The following is a 17,427-nucleotide window of genomic DNA, read 5'->3' as shown; positions in this document are numbered from 1 at the left end:
GTACATGAGTAACATACCAGCTATTTAGAGTTCAATACATTAATTGTAGACAAAAGTCAGTTGTCATGGTTTCTATCACAGACAAGTGTGAAGGGTTAGTTCATCCCCAAATTCATTATAACCTCAGAGAGTTCAGTTACCATTTTGTGTCTGTTTCTAGATGAGCCTGTAATGAGTCACATGAGTTAATCCCATTTATATGGTTTTATGAAGCAGGATTGTCAAGTTATATGCTTTGAATTAGAAGAAAGGTTCAAAAAAGAAATTAATTCAGAATACCGAACTCCCACTGTGAACAATGCCCAGCCAGGCAGAAAAGAACATTTCACCTTACAATATGTTAGCAACCTGTTGATATTTTAATTAAGCACAAGGGATATTCAAGAAGGAGAACGGGGGAAAGTAGTCCTGCTTCCTCCAGCCACGCTTTCTCCTCTGAATACAACCTGAGGACTGACAGGGTGCCCAGCACATGGTTCAGTGACAGGGTGGGTAGTGTGAGGATCTATCACCATGCCAACTGGAGGCAAAGAAGGAACATTTGCATTTGCTTTGGGCGTTAAGCAAGATTTTCTTTCATTTTTGGTACTTATGCTTGATAGTCCTTATGATTCTTCCCAATTTGGGACTTCATAAACAAATGCTTTTATTTGTCTTGAAGTTAAATATGATTTAAAGACACTTTACTAGTATGGAGGCATTCGAAGGGTATGATATTAAGTGTGGAAACTAAACCATCCCTGCAATGCTCCCATACCCCTCACTAAGCTATTCTGGTTTTCCGTCCAGCTCCATTTGCTGGCTTGGGAGTTAGTTATGCTGTGGCTAAGAAATGTCTTTCATGTGCACGTTGTTAGCCAAGTAACAATTGTACTTTTTTCTCAATGTTACAGTTTAGAACATTTTTAAAAGCTATTACCCAGAGTACAGCTTGCTTATGATCTTGAAACGTGTTTTTCTGGTTCAAAGGCAGCACCTTGTGTTGCTTAAAATTAAAGCATGTCCTAATGAAAAGCTCCTTAGTCACTTGTTCATGTGAATAAGTACTGTTAGTTTTTGGTAATTGCTTCTCCTTTCTAGAAGAATTATGATACTGATATAGATTTATTAATCACAAACACTAATAGTGGAACATTTTACCTGTGCTGCAGCTCATGAATGGCAGCAGAATTATTAGTTTCCATAGCAACACCATCTCCACTTCCCAAGGTCAAAAATTCCTCCCATCCAATCAGTGGAAAGTAAAGTGTGTCTTCCTGTGACTACCTTGATATTCTGTAAAAACAGGAAGAGATATTGGGTAATTAAAGTACAGATTCAAAATAAGTACCCCAATTTTCAATGTGTAAAATCACGTTCTACTGCACCATTGAAGACTCGGCCACTACAGATGCAATAAATAGTCTAGACAGGATCATCCCAGCATAAAAATAATTCCCAAATGACACAAAGGTGGAAATGAGACCAATGAAAAGCACACGCAATGTTTGAGGCCCATCCACCCACTCCACGTGGCACAGAGATCACCTGCACGGGTGTGAGTTTCTCCAAGTAAGAAAGCAAAATCTGGCCGTGGACCATTCGCCAAACATTGCTGGGTTAGGAGAAAAGGTGTTTGCAAAAATGTGTTCTTCTTGGCTCCTGAATGTTTGTCACAATTTATGGTGTTTCTTGCCCTATAGTGGGCTGGCTCCTGAATATTTCTCACAATTTATGGTGTTTCTTGCCCTATAGTGGGCTGGCTTCTGATCCCAGAAAGGATCCTTTGGTGAATGCATCGTAATGAAAGCAGTTACTGATACAAAATGGTGGATCTCATAGGGGAGGAGAGGGCAATGCAGTGAGATACAGGCACCATGTAAAATAAAAGAAAACAAATTTTTTTTGTGTTAAGCTTTATTCTGCAGAAATGAAACATTCACCTGTAGGGATTTACATAGCAATTTGCTTTAATTTCCTTTGACATTTCAGTCAACATATGATGAATTAAACCAGGAACAAAGTATCTGTTTGGCCTTTACTCCCAAAGAGAAAACTAGTAATTTACTGTTGGGAATCAGTTCATAAAAAAGCTGAAACCAGAAATCACTTGATAAAATGGGTTTACAAAATCACAAAATCATTCTAAACCTTTTAAGCGCTGAAAATTTTCCACTGAGAAATTACATTTATGATCCACATTTATGGATCCATATTCTCTTCTCGTTTGTCTCATTTTTCATACCGGTGTGAAGAAACATCATACAGGGTTGCCCTGAAACTTAGTGCTGATATGAGTGAGAGAGATGTTCTTCAGAAAATTAAGAAATTCAACTCTTTTGGAAGTCATCCCATTTCTATAAGGGATCTAATTCTATTCATAGGTTATTATAAAGTGGACCTAAAAATTGCAGGTGGTCTCAGGGGCGACACGTATAAACCTGTTGCGCCACTGCTACTTGCCATTTCAGGCGGGGAATGTTCCAACCTTGACAAGCTTCTAAGTTTTTGAAAAAAGGGATGGAAAAAGCGGAGTTTCTTTTAATCATCTGTGAGGTCCTACTTCAGACACATCTGGGGACTACTGAAGCACTTCTGCATCATTTAAAATTATAAATGGCTTGAGCTGTTTTAAAAAAAGGAAAATGAAGTTTGGATAATTCTGTCAATGTAGAAACAGAGAAAAAAAGAACTGGAAGGTACCTTTATATATCAATCCTGCCCCAAGCAACAGTAACTGCACCTGAAATATCCTCAACAAATATTTGCATATCATGCTTCAAAGACCTACGGTGATAGAAGTCTTTCCATAACTTCCTCAGGAAACCTTGACAATGTTACTGGTTTAAAAGTTACTCCTAACATTGGCTAAAAATGCCTTTATTTGTCCACTCTCAATGGATATGGGCATTTCTCTCTATACCTTTTGCATGTTTGAAGTATATTATTATATTTTATATTTGAGGATTCCTGTTTTGTTCATCCTAAGTAATTGTTTTATCATCTCTTCTCATTTTTGCCTCTTCTGCCTCTATTTCAGCATAGGTGGCGTCTTTCTACAAGCCCACTACCCAGCGCGGGGCACAGCCCTCCAGCTGAGGTAGAGCAATGGGGTACAGCCATTTGCTATTTACACATTCCCAAATGAGGGTGGCTATTTTCTTTTTTTTATACTTGCATTCAGTTCAGGTTCTACTCTAACCCCTTTTTTAAACTGCCTGCCTATACTGAAGGTATGTATTGATTATTTCTACTTATGTGTGAAACCTTGTACTTTTCCTTATTGAATTGCATTATATTTATTTCACACCCTGTCTCTTGTTTGTCAATATTTGTCTTGAAGCTGGTGTACATATCTCTGATATTTAAGAAAAAAAAACCCCTTACCTTTTTTCCTTGTCCTTCCTAAACAGAATGTATCTCCTTTCAGATCAAAAAGTAAGTTAGAAATTTAATTATTTACTAAGATTTCATGTTAATTCCTCCTATCTCAATTTTATGACTTTGACTCCCTGCCTTCCCCTGTGTCTCAGCTTTACCTCTTTTTTATAACTTTAGGTTAGCAGGAGGGATCTGTTGCCTGCAGGAAGATTCCCCAACCACGACCTGTGCATCCAGCAACACCACTGGGTGAGGAGGCTCGAATTACCCATTTACTGACAAAGCAGCTTGTTGGGTGCCAATGTTCTCTGTTCCTATCAGTAGACAACAACTAGTATTCGTCTACGGTTCATCCTCTTTGGGTGAAGTTATTGCAATGAACTTTGCACATTCCCACGTGTTTCCTTGGCATTTCTATTTGCATTCGCTTCCTGTGCTTGGCATTTTCCTGTGGTTGTTTTTCTTGACGTGGACAGAGAGCATTTCCCAGTGCCGCCTACTCTGGTTCCACCCAACTCCCTTTCCTGAAGATCTCTCAAACATGTCCTGTTCCTGGGCTTTACACATTCGGTGTGTGAGCTATTTTGTGCAGATCACCTGAAATCCCTTTTAAAGCTGCAAGAATTGCCAAAGGCAATTATGGCTCAAAATAAAAAGGACTTAAACCCTCCAATGTTACTCACGTGCTTCCCAGGGGGAATATTCTGAACAACAAAAAATCACCAATAAAAGCCAATTAACTAACCAGATCCATCCTTTTCCAAGATACTTGCCCTTTCTTGCAAGGACAGATCCTTCTGAAAAACTCCCTGCTTTCTATTCTCCTCTCGTTGGGTTATACATGAGTCTTTTGAAACCAAGCAGCAAGTACCTGCTGCTGCCAATATCCAGAATGTATACCCCAAACTCTTTGTATTCATATAAGGTATTGATTAATCCTCAGAACTGTAATTCTCTTACTTCTAAGACTGCAAATTATGGGGCACTATTGTAAATATATACATACAAACACACACATTTCCTTTAAGTAACTCAACTGTTTTACTTATTTCACTCTGACAAACACAAGGACCTAACTGGCAAGCAGGCACTTAATAATTTTTACAACGTCTTTCCAACAGCAGCTTCCATGGGATTATTTACTGTCAAACTAAATCAAGAATAAATGAAAAAACTGAAATATTTATAGCATAAGAAAAATCTGGTTCAGACTAGAAATCCCAGACTGGCATTAAATCAAGAAATGTAACAAGATAAATTGTGCCATCATACTCTTTGTTTTCTGGATGTAACGCTATCACTTATTCTAATTGTTATGCCACAGTTTGAACAGTCAGTCTTGATAGATAGATGGAAAACAAAGTAGGTTAAATATGATCATGGGGGAAACATTACATTTTCCCCTAAAAATACTGATTGCATGTCCATTTGTTAACAGTATGTAATTTATACAAATCTGTTTGTTACAGAAGCAGTCAGCATCATTTTTGGTTGTTTCCCCATGAGAGAAAACAAGTCTGGAGGAAAGGACTCAATCCTCAGGTATTTTTTAGCTGTCACTTTTTCTTCTCATCTGTGTGGGCAGGAAAGACACCTATTCCTGAGACGTCCCAATGTGACGTGTGGGACATACAGGGGTATATACGAGACGAATAGATAGAAGTACTGTGGCGGAAAAAAAAGGTGACTGAAATGAGTCTGCGGAAAATACACTGGTCAGCTGGGGCTCTGCGTGCAGCCCAGCGCCAAGCTGCTGCCCGGATGGGTTGTGCAGCATCCGCGGCTCGTTGCAAATACTCTGGCTAATATTATGGGAAAGAAAGTGCACGAAAGTATTGCTTTCGTCAAACAGTTCTTTCTGGGTATCTGGCATATTGAAAATTTCAGTCTAAACATGGGATATGAGTAGATGCATTGACTTAGTGGCATTGCACTTAGCACATAGAGGGAAAGGTTTTTTGTCGTGTGTCTGAAGCTTGCAGCTGTATTCCTGTTTTCCCTTGGCAATGGAATTTAGAAGGAGATACGTTATAGATTCACTTATTAATTAAAATGGTCTGACATACGTTTAGTGTATTAACATAAGTGCCAATATTTTGTCCATTATTTCATAGGTTGAGCTGAGGCTCAACCTGACGCCTAGGCTTTAGGTTTCAAAACCTGTGCTTTCGTTAACTGCTTATTTTTTGAGTAACAAAACACAAGATCAAGTCTGCAACAAAGGAGAAAATGCAATTCTGGTGTCATCTGAGTTTTTATGAAAATATGCAACATTTCACATTTCTGCCACAGTTGTCTGTTAGATTGTAAAAGCCAGAAAGAGTCGGTTCAGGTGGCGAACTGACATCTTTCTGAGGTAAAAGTTGTCAGGCAGTGGGAATGATGAGATTTTGCTCTTAGCTAAATTCAAGCAAATTGACATTTTTACCCATGGCAAAATGTAGCTATGTTCGCAGAAATAGCAACTTTTTGACCTGGTGAAAGAAAGAGTGTTTAACAACAGGGATTTGGGGCCAAATTCCACAGTGGTGCTGGCAGAGGAGCTTCACTCCAGGGCTAGTACATTGGTGTAGCTACCTATAGAAAGAGTTCTGCTGGATGCACATAGGAGGAAAGGAATAAAAATGTGAAGAGGCTATAATCCAGGGAGTGCATGTATAGCCTCTTTATGCTGCAGCCTCAGCTTTCCCTCCCACCAGCTTCCACACCTCTATATTATCTTTTGAATTTGGCCTTATGTACTTTTGTATTCTTCATCTGCCAGGAAATAAGCTCAGTCTGTCCCAGCTAGACTTGCATGCTTGGCACACCATTGCTCCTGATCTCTATATTATCTCCTGAGCACCTGATTTGAAGGCATCTAATGTGAATTTTCTCATGAATGCCAATGATATACAGCTACATTTTTCTTTTCAAACTTTTAATCCCTGAGGCTCTTTCTGCACTCAAACTATTTTCCAGATATCCATAACAGACTGAATAGCAAATACTTGTAACTACCAGAGCAGAAGCAGAAGCAACCAGTTTTACAGTCTCCAGCAAGATTTACCTATGCTGTTGTAGTACTTACTGCTTATTTAAAATTATTGAAGCATATTTTGAAGGAGGAAAGCACCCTGTGTTATTTAGCTAAGGTTTCCAATACTGATCACTCCTATTTTTCCTTTTTCAGAAAAGGACTTGGATTTTCATTTGTTTTTCACCACTCCTGACTGCTATTGCTTACTTTTCCTAGGGAAACAGAAAATATTGTAGCTTATTTGCATTTCAAATCCAGTACATAAAGCCTTCGGGGAGGGTTTAAATCTTGTGTTTTCAAAACATTTTCCTAAATCCTAACAGCTCATTGCGTTTCAGGTGACATTGGGACTCACATACGGTGTGACACCGTAGATGCTTTTGTTTCTTAAACTCCCCGCATTAAGGCACCTTATTGGCATACAAGGAGCAATGGGCTGGACTCTACTTTGACGTCTATGACGACGCCTCACTCAGCTCCCCAGATGGATTCACCAGTATTGAAATAAGCAGACATGAAGGCCATAGCTTCCTAAATCGTATGAAGGCCATAAGCTTCCTAAATCATAATGGCACTTTGGTGGTCCTGTGACATCGAGGGACAAGGCAAAAGGCTTGGGTTGAGCAAGCTGCCAAACAAACCGGATCCACCATCCCTGCATGAGATGAACTTACTGATCTTCCCATGATGAAGGATCCTTCTGAGGATCCACACCTTCTTCTAACAGTCAAGTACAAGACACATTAGGATTTCCATATCTTAAAAATCATTTTGATTCTTCACATGGTTTTATTTTCATGGACAGCAACAATTAGGGAGCTTAAACTAGCAAGCTGAAACAGAAACACTCCTCTCCCATCAACACACCGCAGAACGTACCCGTGTGCTTTGTGTGCAGTTGGCATCCTGCTAGCACTGCTGTTGCAATGCCCTGGGAAGGAATTAGTGAGTGACACACTGTCACCAGAACATTATCAATATATGCACTGCTTTAATGCAATAGCACAAACATTTGTTTGGGCATTCACAACCGTAAGTAACCGTGTCTCAATAGGAAAAAGGCAATGAGAGAATTTGCGGTATTTAGCCCAAACATAAAGACTGAAAGATATAAACCCCAGTGTGTTGCGTTGTTGACAAATCAGCATAAAAAACTCTTTCAACAGTAAACTGCTTAAGTCGCAATGAATACAACTGTTGTAATACAATCACAGCCCTTGTGCTTAACCAAGCCTTAGGAAAGCACAGCAAAGGTGCAGTTATCTCGTATGAACCGTGTCGTTTGGAGCTTATTTACTAGTACTTTGAAATTCTTTTTTTCAGTTTATACGCAGTATGCGATGCCAGTAATCTTTCTGAAAGGGCTGTCTCATGGGCAATATAAAATTTTGCTTCACATACTCACATTGCTCATGCACCAACATTGCTGGTAGTGTTTCCTTGTAACTTAGGAGATGTAGACATATTAGCTTTTTATATATGTACGTGTCTATATGTATATATGTATGTGAGTCTGTGTGTATATACATAGTACAAACAAAGGTATAATTTGATTCAATCATCTCGGCTGTTGGGTTTGTTCTGACATATAAAGTTATGGTGTTATTTCTGCTCTTTGCAGCGATATGTATGATAAATAAAGACAGAAATATCTCATTGTGGTGTAGCGGGATAAAACTGGCACAGAATTTGGTTTAGTTTGAAGAGTTCTGAAGTCTTATCTATTCATTATAAACCCTGGCTAGTCCCTTGGTCTCTTTCTCCAGGACACGTGGGGCAAGGATATTAGTCTGTGTGGGAAATGTTAGGGTGCCCTTGCACAGCTGATACCCTGCGCTTCAGGGTATGTCTTCACACCTGCAGCTTTTCAAGAACCGCGTTGGGCTGTGCCAAGGGTTGGCTTCAGTCCAGACCCACTGACAAATCCCTTTCAGGGAAATGGTAAAACTAAAATATGCTACCAGTTCAGGTTGACACTGCCCAGAATGGTAAATGGCTTTCAAGTAAACTGCTTATCCCATTACCAGAACCATGGGCCTTGAATTCATTATAAACAAAATGCCAGTAATTGCATTCCTCTCTATAACACCTTTTCCATGGTTTCTGTGGCCACTTATTACGCCTGGCTTTGTATATGAACATGTTGTGACTCAAGTCAATTGAAGACAATGTAAAGTTACAAAGTCAATTAGTTTGTAGTAATTTCTATTCTGTAGTCCTATAGTCTCTGTCATGTAGAGGATTGTCTTTTGGAATATCATTTATATGTAAGACTGTCCAAATTCAGGCTAGAATAAAATATTTGCCACTTAAATAAGTGAGGCACGTTGCATGTGTATCTTAAGATATTCAGTGAATTATTGTTTTTTGTTAGTCACCCCATTTTACCCTGTGTAATGTAAAAAGCAATTCTATCAGTTTACGTAGTTTAGAAATATGTCATGAACATTAGTATTCATTAGTGATATTCCTGGAGGCAGCAGCAAGGATCGGCATCCATTTACAATGAGTAAGCTCCACATCTTTAAGATCCTGAAATGTGATACTGAGAAACACAAGGTCTCACACCCTGCTACAGTTGTGCTTCAGTTTCAGCTATATGTGTCTCAGTGCTGTGTTCTCTGTTCCTAGCGGAAATTATCGCATCTGATTTCAGGAAAATGTGTTTTCTACATTAAATTTGTAGCTGGGATAAGCATAGGTGCCTTTGACAGTGGATTTCTAGCCTGCAACTCTTTTCATAAACTAAACAGAAGCGAGGCAGAAGTAGAGTGAGGCAAAGTCGAGTAATTATTTATCTTATGTTGTTCAATAGAAAGAAAAATGTCAGCCACAAAAGCTTCCTGGGGCAAAATGGATAACCTTAGAGAAAGATTTGCAGCAGTGATAGCAGCATTTAGCAATGACTGTCATGTTTCCAGCAACTGAGGGAAGGCAAAACTAATTCAAGCTCAGAAGGTTCTGTAGGCGATATGTACAGTGGTTCGCCAAAAGACTGTGTGCTATTGACCTGCCATCTCTTTGCATTTGCAGATACACAGATCCTGGAGGCAAGCTGGAAGAATTAACCTCGTATATAATTTTCCATTTCACTTCCCTTTTTGTTTGCAGCTTAAGTCTTTCATTGTATAATATGAGGTATGTATGAAGACAGAAAAAGCAAAATTTACTACTTATGTTACTAGACTTGAGAGTATGTTGAGTCCTTGGCCCAGCTGTGTAACCCAGTCACAGCCTAACTCCAGATGGCGTCAAGATCCAGGTATTCCCCAACCTCTCACAGGAGGTTTTCACTGAAAGGACAGCAGGGAACTTGGACTGACCTACACATGCTCCATCCATGGACCCTTCTGGACGTGACCTTCCTCACAATGGTAGAAACAAGACCTAATGTTACCTTAGTTCCAATACAATGCTTAGGTCATCTGAGCCTTTTTCCCTCTTATCAGGACAGAGGTGACAGACCTCTGCTCTTTTAGTTTCATCCCGTTCCATGCCTTTTTACCAGCACTAGGAGTATCACCTGCCATCAAAATGTTCATAGAGGAAAATTAGAAACAATCATAGTTCTTAGACATTTAAATAATGTTGTATATGTCAAAGCAGTATTCTTTATCAGAACTGTTCAAAGTTGAAATTGTCATCTAGAATTGACTAATCAGAATACTTATTTAAAGACATGGCAGAAAGATGTTAACATCTGCTACAACATGACAGCAACTTCACCCATACACTAGCTTCATATAATGGCCTGGGTTATGACTTCAATACTCCTGAGTCATTCCGGTTAGTCATCCTGGTGTAGCTGTAGGACTTTCCAGATCTTTGTCAAGTAACTGACAGGACTGCAAGGACCAAACACAAGAGCTCTACACATTCTTCAGCTAAAATAGTGTTGGAGTCATTTAATCTCTACATACATGGGAATGGACATTCAAACAGTGGAAAAGGACCTGGGGGCGCTGGTTGACAGTGGCTGAACATGAGCCAGCAGTGTGCCCAGGTGGCCAAGAAGGCCAACAGCATCCTGGCTTGTATCAGGAATAGTGTGGCCAGCAGGAGCAGGGAGGTGATTGTCCCCCTGTACTCGGCACTGGTGAGGCCACACCTGGAATACTGTGTCCAGTTTTGGGCCCCTCAATACAAGAAGGACATTGAGGTGCTGGAGCGTGTTCAGAGAAGGGCAACAAAGGTGGTGAAGGGTCTGGAGCACAAGTCTTACGATGAGTTGCTGAGGGAACTGGGATTGTTTAGCCTGGAGAAGAGGAGGCTGAGGGGAGACCTTATCGCTCTCTACAACTACCTGAAAGGAGGGTGCAGTGAGGTGGGTGTTGGGCTCTTCTCCCAAGTACTTAGTGATAGGATGAGAGGAAATGGGCTCAAGCTGCACCAAGGGAGGTTTAGATTGGATATTAGGGAAAAATTCTTCACAGAAAGAGTAGTCAAGCATTGGAACAGGCTTCCCAGAGAGGTGGTGGAGTCACCATCCCTGGAATTGTTCAAAAAACATGTAGACGTGGCACTTTTGGACATGGTTTAGTGGGCATAGTGGTGTTGGGTTGATGGTTGGATTGATGATCTTAGAGATCCTTTCCAACCTTAATGATTCTATTCTATTCTATTCTATTCTATTCTATTCTATTCTATTCTATTCTATTCTATTCTATTCTAAACATCATTACAAAATCTGTCCTCTAAGTTTTGATGAGATGGAAACTTTAACCTAGTCTTCAGAGATTTCTGTGAACTGCAGAAGAGAACATTTTCCAAGTGAATTAGAGTTTAGAAGTTTTCATCACATAGATAATTTCGAAAAAGCAGAAGATTCTTTACTAATCATTCATACAGTCTACAGTATTTAGTGAGCAAATACTAAGATAGAAAAGGGTCTGATAAAAAAGCTTGAAAGGTTTGGCTGCAGTATAAGTGTGGATCAATTTTCAGTTCAATACATTATGAAATACATTTTATGAAGAGATCTGAAAGTGTTGAATTTACCCAACCTGACAATATCACCTGCAAACTAATTATCACATTTCTTTTAACATGTTCACAAACACTAAACCTAAATGTCTAGATCATACCCAGATACTGAGACTGAAGAGCATACATTCTTCTTCACAGATGAAAAGTTTAATATCTACTTCATATCTATGAGTAAAAGCTTAAGAACTCTAGAAAACAGCCTTCCAAATATTATCAGTGTAATAATGATAAAAAAATTGATTCTATTCCAACTGAAGTTAGCAGCAAAATTCCCATTTCTTCAGTAAAATAGGATTAAAATTAGAATGTCATCAAAAGATACTGTGCAGGTTTCTTCAAGGATAGGGATGTTAATAAAGGAACTGCTGATAAACCTTTACAATACTATCTTGAAGACTTCACCTCTGTCAAGATCTCATGCAGCAGTTGTTTCAATATGAGCCTTATATCACAGGAACACTTTCATCTGTGCCACTGTGAAGTCTCCTATTCAGTGTTTTCATTTTAATCTTTTGCTTGCTTCATATTTAATATCCCAGATATTTTTATTAAAATCCATATTAAAGGTATTGTGATATCTTTATGGTGCTCTCCTTTCAAAAAAAAATAATAGCCTTAGTAACAAAACCCTTACTTCTGCATTTCTTATACACCTATACCTCCAGCTGGCAGCCATGGAGGGAATCACAGTGCACAGAGAGACCAGTGCAGTCTCAGGTCACCTCGCTCTTGCCTTCCACTCCACCCAAGGTCGAACTGCTGTGTTTCTCAGAAGCCTAATAACAAGCCTCTGACCTTCTCAGCAAGAGTCACCCAACCGATGCCTTTACTTGGTACCCATTCATCGAGCTAATGGCCAAGGGGATTTCCCTGCAATGGCTCACAAATCTCATTTGATCAGTATGCAGCAGGAATTTACCATTTACTGAGAGAGACCCTCTTTTTATTGTTCTTGGCTCGTTGATGTATTATATATTTACCGGCATAGAATCTCATTTGCGGTTTATTGCTCTAACATCTGAAATGATCTCTCTCTTTCTCATTTCACTGTTGCTCATTGTTTGATATTTCTCCCAATTACAGGCATCCAGCTTCAAATGCTGGGCTCCCAAACCCAGCACAGGCACCAGTCACTCGTCATCGCTGGCTAGCATCTTCTGCTACTTAAAAAAATTAGTTATGGCCAGTATATTAAGAAACCATTCATTTTCATATACTCTGTTCTGGAGGAAAAAGGAGAGGAATGATGGGCTCTGCACACAAAGCGTGTCCGGCACAAGGTAGAAAGAAAGTAGGACATAACATGTGCTGTGAGGGGTATTGAGTGGGTATTAAACACAACACTTGAATTATGTGGTACATCAGAAGTCCCCTGTCTGCTTCTTGGACTCCCTTACAGAGCACAAGTCATCTTGAGACTTGCTTTCAGGAAAAAGAAAGCGTGAGGTTTTCTGAGCTGAACACCAAGGTATTGCAGTGAAGCTGTAGGGAAATGAAAGACTTCCTAGACTTTGGGGAAATGTGTTCAAGTCTTTTTTTCTCTTTTGTTGAAAATGTGCTAATGAATTGCTTCTAATCTTCTCTTGGGCAAGTGGTACACTCTCCTTCTCCTGGGAAGGGTGGGCTTAAAGATACTCCAGCAGTATGAGGTCAGGGAGTTTATAAGAGCTTTCAACAGGCTTTCCTGAAGAACTGCAGCGGGACAAGATATCCACACTGACTCCTTTTGGGTTACAAATGACATCTAAGCTCTCCTGAAATAGCTTCAGCCAGTTGCAGAGGCAGCAAGACACTCACTAGCACCAGTTCTGGTCCTTTGAACTAATAATATTTGGGTTTTTTAATGCCTGAAAAACCCTACCCTGGAAAAAGAAATGTTTGATTTACTGACATTGCACCTCCTCATTGCTGTTAAGAATGATGGGCATCTTGTGCCTACTAGGATCTTACAGCAGGATACAACATGGTGAGTATCGTGTAAAAATCAAGCCCCAAAGCAAAGAGGAGCTCCCTCCTCCCATTGGACTGCACCTTTACCTTGGCAGCGTATAACCCACCCAGGGGCAATGGCAGCTGTGTGGCGTGAGAAAAGCAGGTGTGAACCAAAGGCCTGATGCAGACTGGGTTTTGTGGACACCAGTCTTGGGGTGAGCACCCTGTGGCCAACGCAACGTGGTTGCCCACCAGCCAAAGAGATGCCCACCAACCCACCAAACTTTCTTCTCAAAACATCAGTGGTGTTCCATTTTGAAGAGCTGGAGAAACGCTCTTTAGAACCAGGGACTTGGAGAAATGCCTTCAGAAGGGGACCGGGGAGTCTGCCCGCCACTCCTGACACAGGAATTCATAGATCAGAGTTAATATTTGTAAACAAAACAAAAAGTGAAACCAAAGCTAATTTTAGACAAGAACCTGGAAATCTGCCAAGTTATTAACAACTGGTCTTCAGCCTGGCGGAAAGTATTAACAGTACCATGAATGTAAATTATTAACTTTAGATTTCCCCAGAGAGCTGTCAGGAAATATTTAGATTTTGTAATAGCCATACATTGCTGTGCAGCAATAAATAAGGAGGCTAGGACTAGTTCTGTGCTGAGCTAGGAGGACACAAATGCTTATAGTTTAGATTAATTTAAACCAGCTGGCAATGAGCCTAAGTTGAATACTAAATAATATAAATAGGAACAAGGCAGGACTGTAATGCCAGGGTGACTTTAAGATTAGCTGAACCATACATGGCCATTATTTTTGCCTAAGATGAAGTCTCTAATCATTTTATTTGCATGCATATGTGCATGCATGTGTGTCAGGAGGGAAAGTTAATTTCAGGGCTTATTGTTTAACAAGTAAATGATTCAGCGTGAAATGATGATCCTTACCATTCCCTTCCTCCTTGGCGATGCTATTTCTGTTTATTACTATCATTTAGAATCTCTTTGATAATGAGGAAAAGAAGAAAATAATCAGTTGGTTTCTAGATGAAATTGGACTTAATTCAGCATAATCTATGTATTTTAAGATAGGGGATGTAACCAAGTAGAAAAATCAGTGCAGAAAACAGATTGGTTTAATGTCTAGACAGGGTTCAAGATGATCTGGAGATGGGAACAAGCATACAAATTATTCATCTCTTCTGCTTGAACAATAGATCTGGATGCTGGTGGAATCCAGAAGGAAAAAGGAGAAAGTCCTTTAAACAAAAGCCAAGGAGAAAAGTGCTGGAGTTTCTAATGGCTTCACCATGTCAAGTCCCTTTTTGACAGAAGGTTTCTGGGTGCTACAACAATGAGAGAGGAGCAGAGGGTTCTTGGGCTGACTCAACAATAGTGAAATTAATAATCAAGGCCATATGAAGGCCTGTCATTAAAGCACCATTTTGTCCCTACCAGTCCACTGATATTGGCCATCTCCCTGTGCTATTCCCTTGTATTTATATACCCCTAATATTTTAGTCTCTCTTTACACAGTCAGTAGCACAGCAAATAAAATTTCTTGGCAGCTTCTAGGCTTTGACACATTGCTGTTGCTGCTCTGAATGGAAAAGCTAAAGAGATGGCTTCAGGCTCCAGTGTCAACAGGAGTGACATTGGATGTCCAGTGGCATGGCCAGAGCATCACACAAACTGTCTCACCGCATGCCAGAAAACTTAAACCCCGAGTAAACTGCAAACAGCACAGTGGCAAGAAGAGTTTAGAGTCCTAAACCTTTGCCCAGTGAAATGATGGCACAGGTCTTGTGTTTCAGCTATGCTCATGGTTTGAATATCAAAAATCCAACTGATTTGTCTTTATCTGTAGGTTCAGTCCTGAAAAAAATATCTATGCCAGCTCTTCACACACAAACCGTACATAGTCTTTGCAAAGGCTGATCAGGAAAGCTGCTGGGAAACAACCACTGAGTATTTTCTCCTTCCAGGGCAAGGCAAAGAGGGAAGGAGCCCACAGCCCTGTCCTCGCCCGCAGCAGCCGCACGTGGCCTGGTCCGAGCAGCGATGCCAGACAGAGCTGCTCGAAACTACTTTGTCTTCGCACCTGTGAGACAAAGATGAGCGTGTCAAGGGTGATGCCTGACCGAGGGTTGCAGTCTACGCACAAGCTAAGCCAGAGAGGAGGAAGGGCAAGGGACTGGAAATTGGGTGATGCTTCCCTTTCCAAGAGAGTCTGAACCGGGTGAGGAGAAAGTCCACTATTCTCAACTAAGGCTCTGAAGATAAATGATTTATTAGTGTTTAATAAATGTAAACTGCCATGTCTTTCTTTAACAACTTGCCACACATCAGACATTAAGCACTGTTCTGATTTTTAGAAGATGACCATGTTTCAAAGCACAGTACAACTTATAGACTTCTTTTTTTCTTTTTAAATTGGTAATTTGAAAAGCAAACTTGATTATGAGCTGTATATTTAAATATATATGGAGAAGCACATGCTAATGTGATCTAAATATGAGCACAAAGTTAGAGGTTCCTTTTATTTCAGAGAACCATTTGATAATATAAACCAAGACTAATCTATTTTCCTTTTTCCTACAATTAAGTGTGTCTTTCTTTTTGCTAAGAATCCCATAGAGACATCCAAGTTCCTTCAGAGTAATTTCAAAGTCAGTTCACACAACATATACCAATTGTATCATGTTGCTTGAAAATTATGATGTAATTCTAGGCCTAAGATGAATTGATTTTTGTTTGTTTATTAATGAATTTCTCCTGCGATCCGTCCTGTTTCCTAGGACTCATGTATGAGCTGTTTGCTCATTCAGAAGGCAGACCTTATCAAGTGTCACCAAGTGGGTAAAATAAAGAGATAGAGAGAAACATTAATACATTTTATTACATTAATTACTACTGGACTCCTGCTTTGCACATGGCAGATGATTTGTTAGAAATTGATTCTATTTCTTGATAATTATACTGCACTCCAAACAAGTCACGCATGCACATATCAATACATTTGCATCCGCTGGATATGCAGCAGACAATTTATATAGATTCAGAATATGTTAGAAAAGCAAACTGTTAGCTTGAATAATAATCAGTATTTATTAATGTTATCTCTTCCTAGATACACTGAGGAGATTTGAACTTGAACTTACTATTCTGGAGGTGTTCTTGGTTTTTGACAGGTAAACAGGGTTGGATACTCCAGTGGTATATGTAGGAATAGCTTTGAGCTTTATGGAGAAATGCTAATTTATACCAGCTAGGAATCAGAACCAAAGATATTTGGAAGAAAAATCCTTTAAATTTATCTGTTGTAAGATAAGAATAATGATTTTACTTATGTTTCCTAACATGGAGACAGATAATATTTAGTATGGACTTATTTATGTATGAACTTATTTAAAATCTATCCATTCTAAAATTGTAAAATGTGAAGGTCCATGAAAACTCTTTGCATCAAACCTGGCCATGACTGGATATAAATATTTAGCAAGAGATTGTTACTGGTATTGCATCTTTTTTTTCCAGGGGCAGAACTTCCTTTTCATTTCTGCTTTGTTTGCTTGTCTATTAGACTGTACATTGAAAGCTAATAGGACTTTAACCTGTTTTCTTGTAGCATCAATGCTCTGAGGAGCCTCTTTTGTACCCCTCCATTCAGCACTTTCATTTAGACTCTCTTTATGCACCAAAATATGTTGTTGGAATCGCAGAGAATAATGGAGAGGAAATTGCACAATGCCAAATGATCTGTCATAATACAAAAAAGAAATAGCAGTGAACTAAACACTCTGCTATCTTACTCAAGGCCATTTTGAGGAGCACTTATTTTGCAAAACACTTACGCAAATGATTCTGCTGATTAAGTAACCCAAAATGTAACTAGGTGCTGGGGAAACTATGCACATCCCTCAAGATAACATAGTCCCGAGCATCTAGGTAAGCTGCACTGCACTCACAAATTAACAAGAGAATTTACCATAATGAAAAATCCTGAGGTTTTGAATATTACTGCTGTGTCAATTAAAGGAAGGTGGTGAAAATTCACCTGCATGATTAGCTGTTATTCATGCCCTTTTCATTCTTCTGTTCTGTATTTTCTATTCTAAGCCTTTCTCTGTA

General features: G+C 39.5%; 1 protein-coding gene across 1 annotated transcript in view; it reads right to left on the bottom strand.

Annotated features, from left to right (window-relative positions):
- The window catches only part of CNTN6 (contactin 6), a 120,012-nt gene extending 118,817 nt beyond the window's left edge, over positions 1-1,195 (bottom strand). The window contains exon 1 of the mRNA XM_075714559.1: positions 1,141-1,195. Coding sequence (XP_075570674.1) covers positions 1,141-1,195 — 55 coding nt within the window. The remainder of the gene's footprint in view (positions 1-1,140) is intronic.
- Between the last annotated feature and the right edge of the window lie 16,232 nt (positions 1,196-17,427).

This window comes from Pelecanus crispus, chromosome 7 (assembly GCF_030463565.1).
Source record: "Pelecanus crispus isolate bPelCri1 chromosome 7, bPelCri1.pri, whole genome shotgun sequence".
Lineage (NCBI taxonomy): Eukaryota > Metazoa > Chordata > Aves > Pelecaniformes > Pelecanidae > Pelecanus > Pelecanus crispus.
This window is presented reverse-complemented; position numbering and strand designations above follow the sequence as displayed.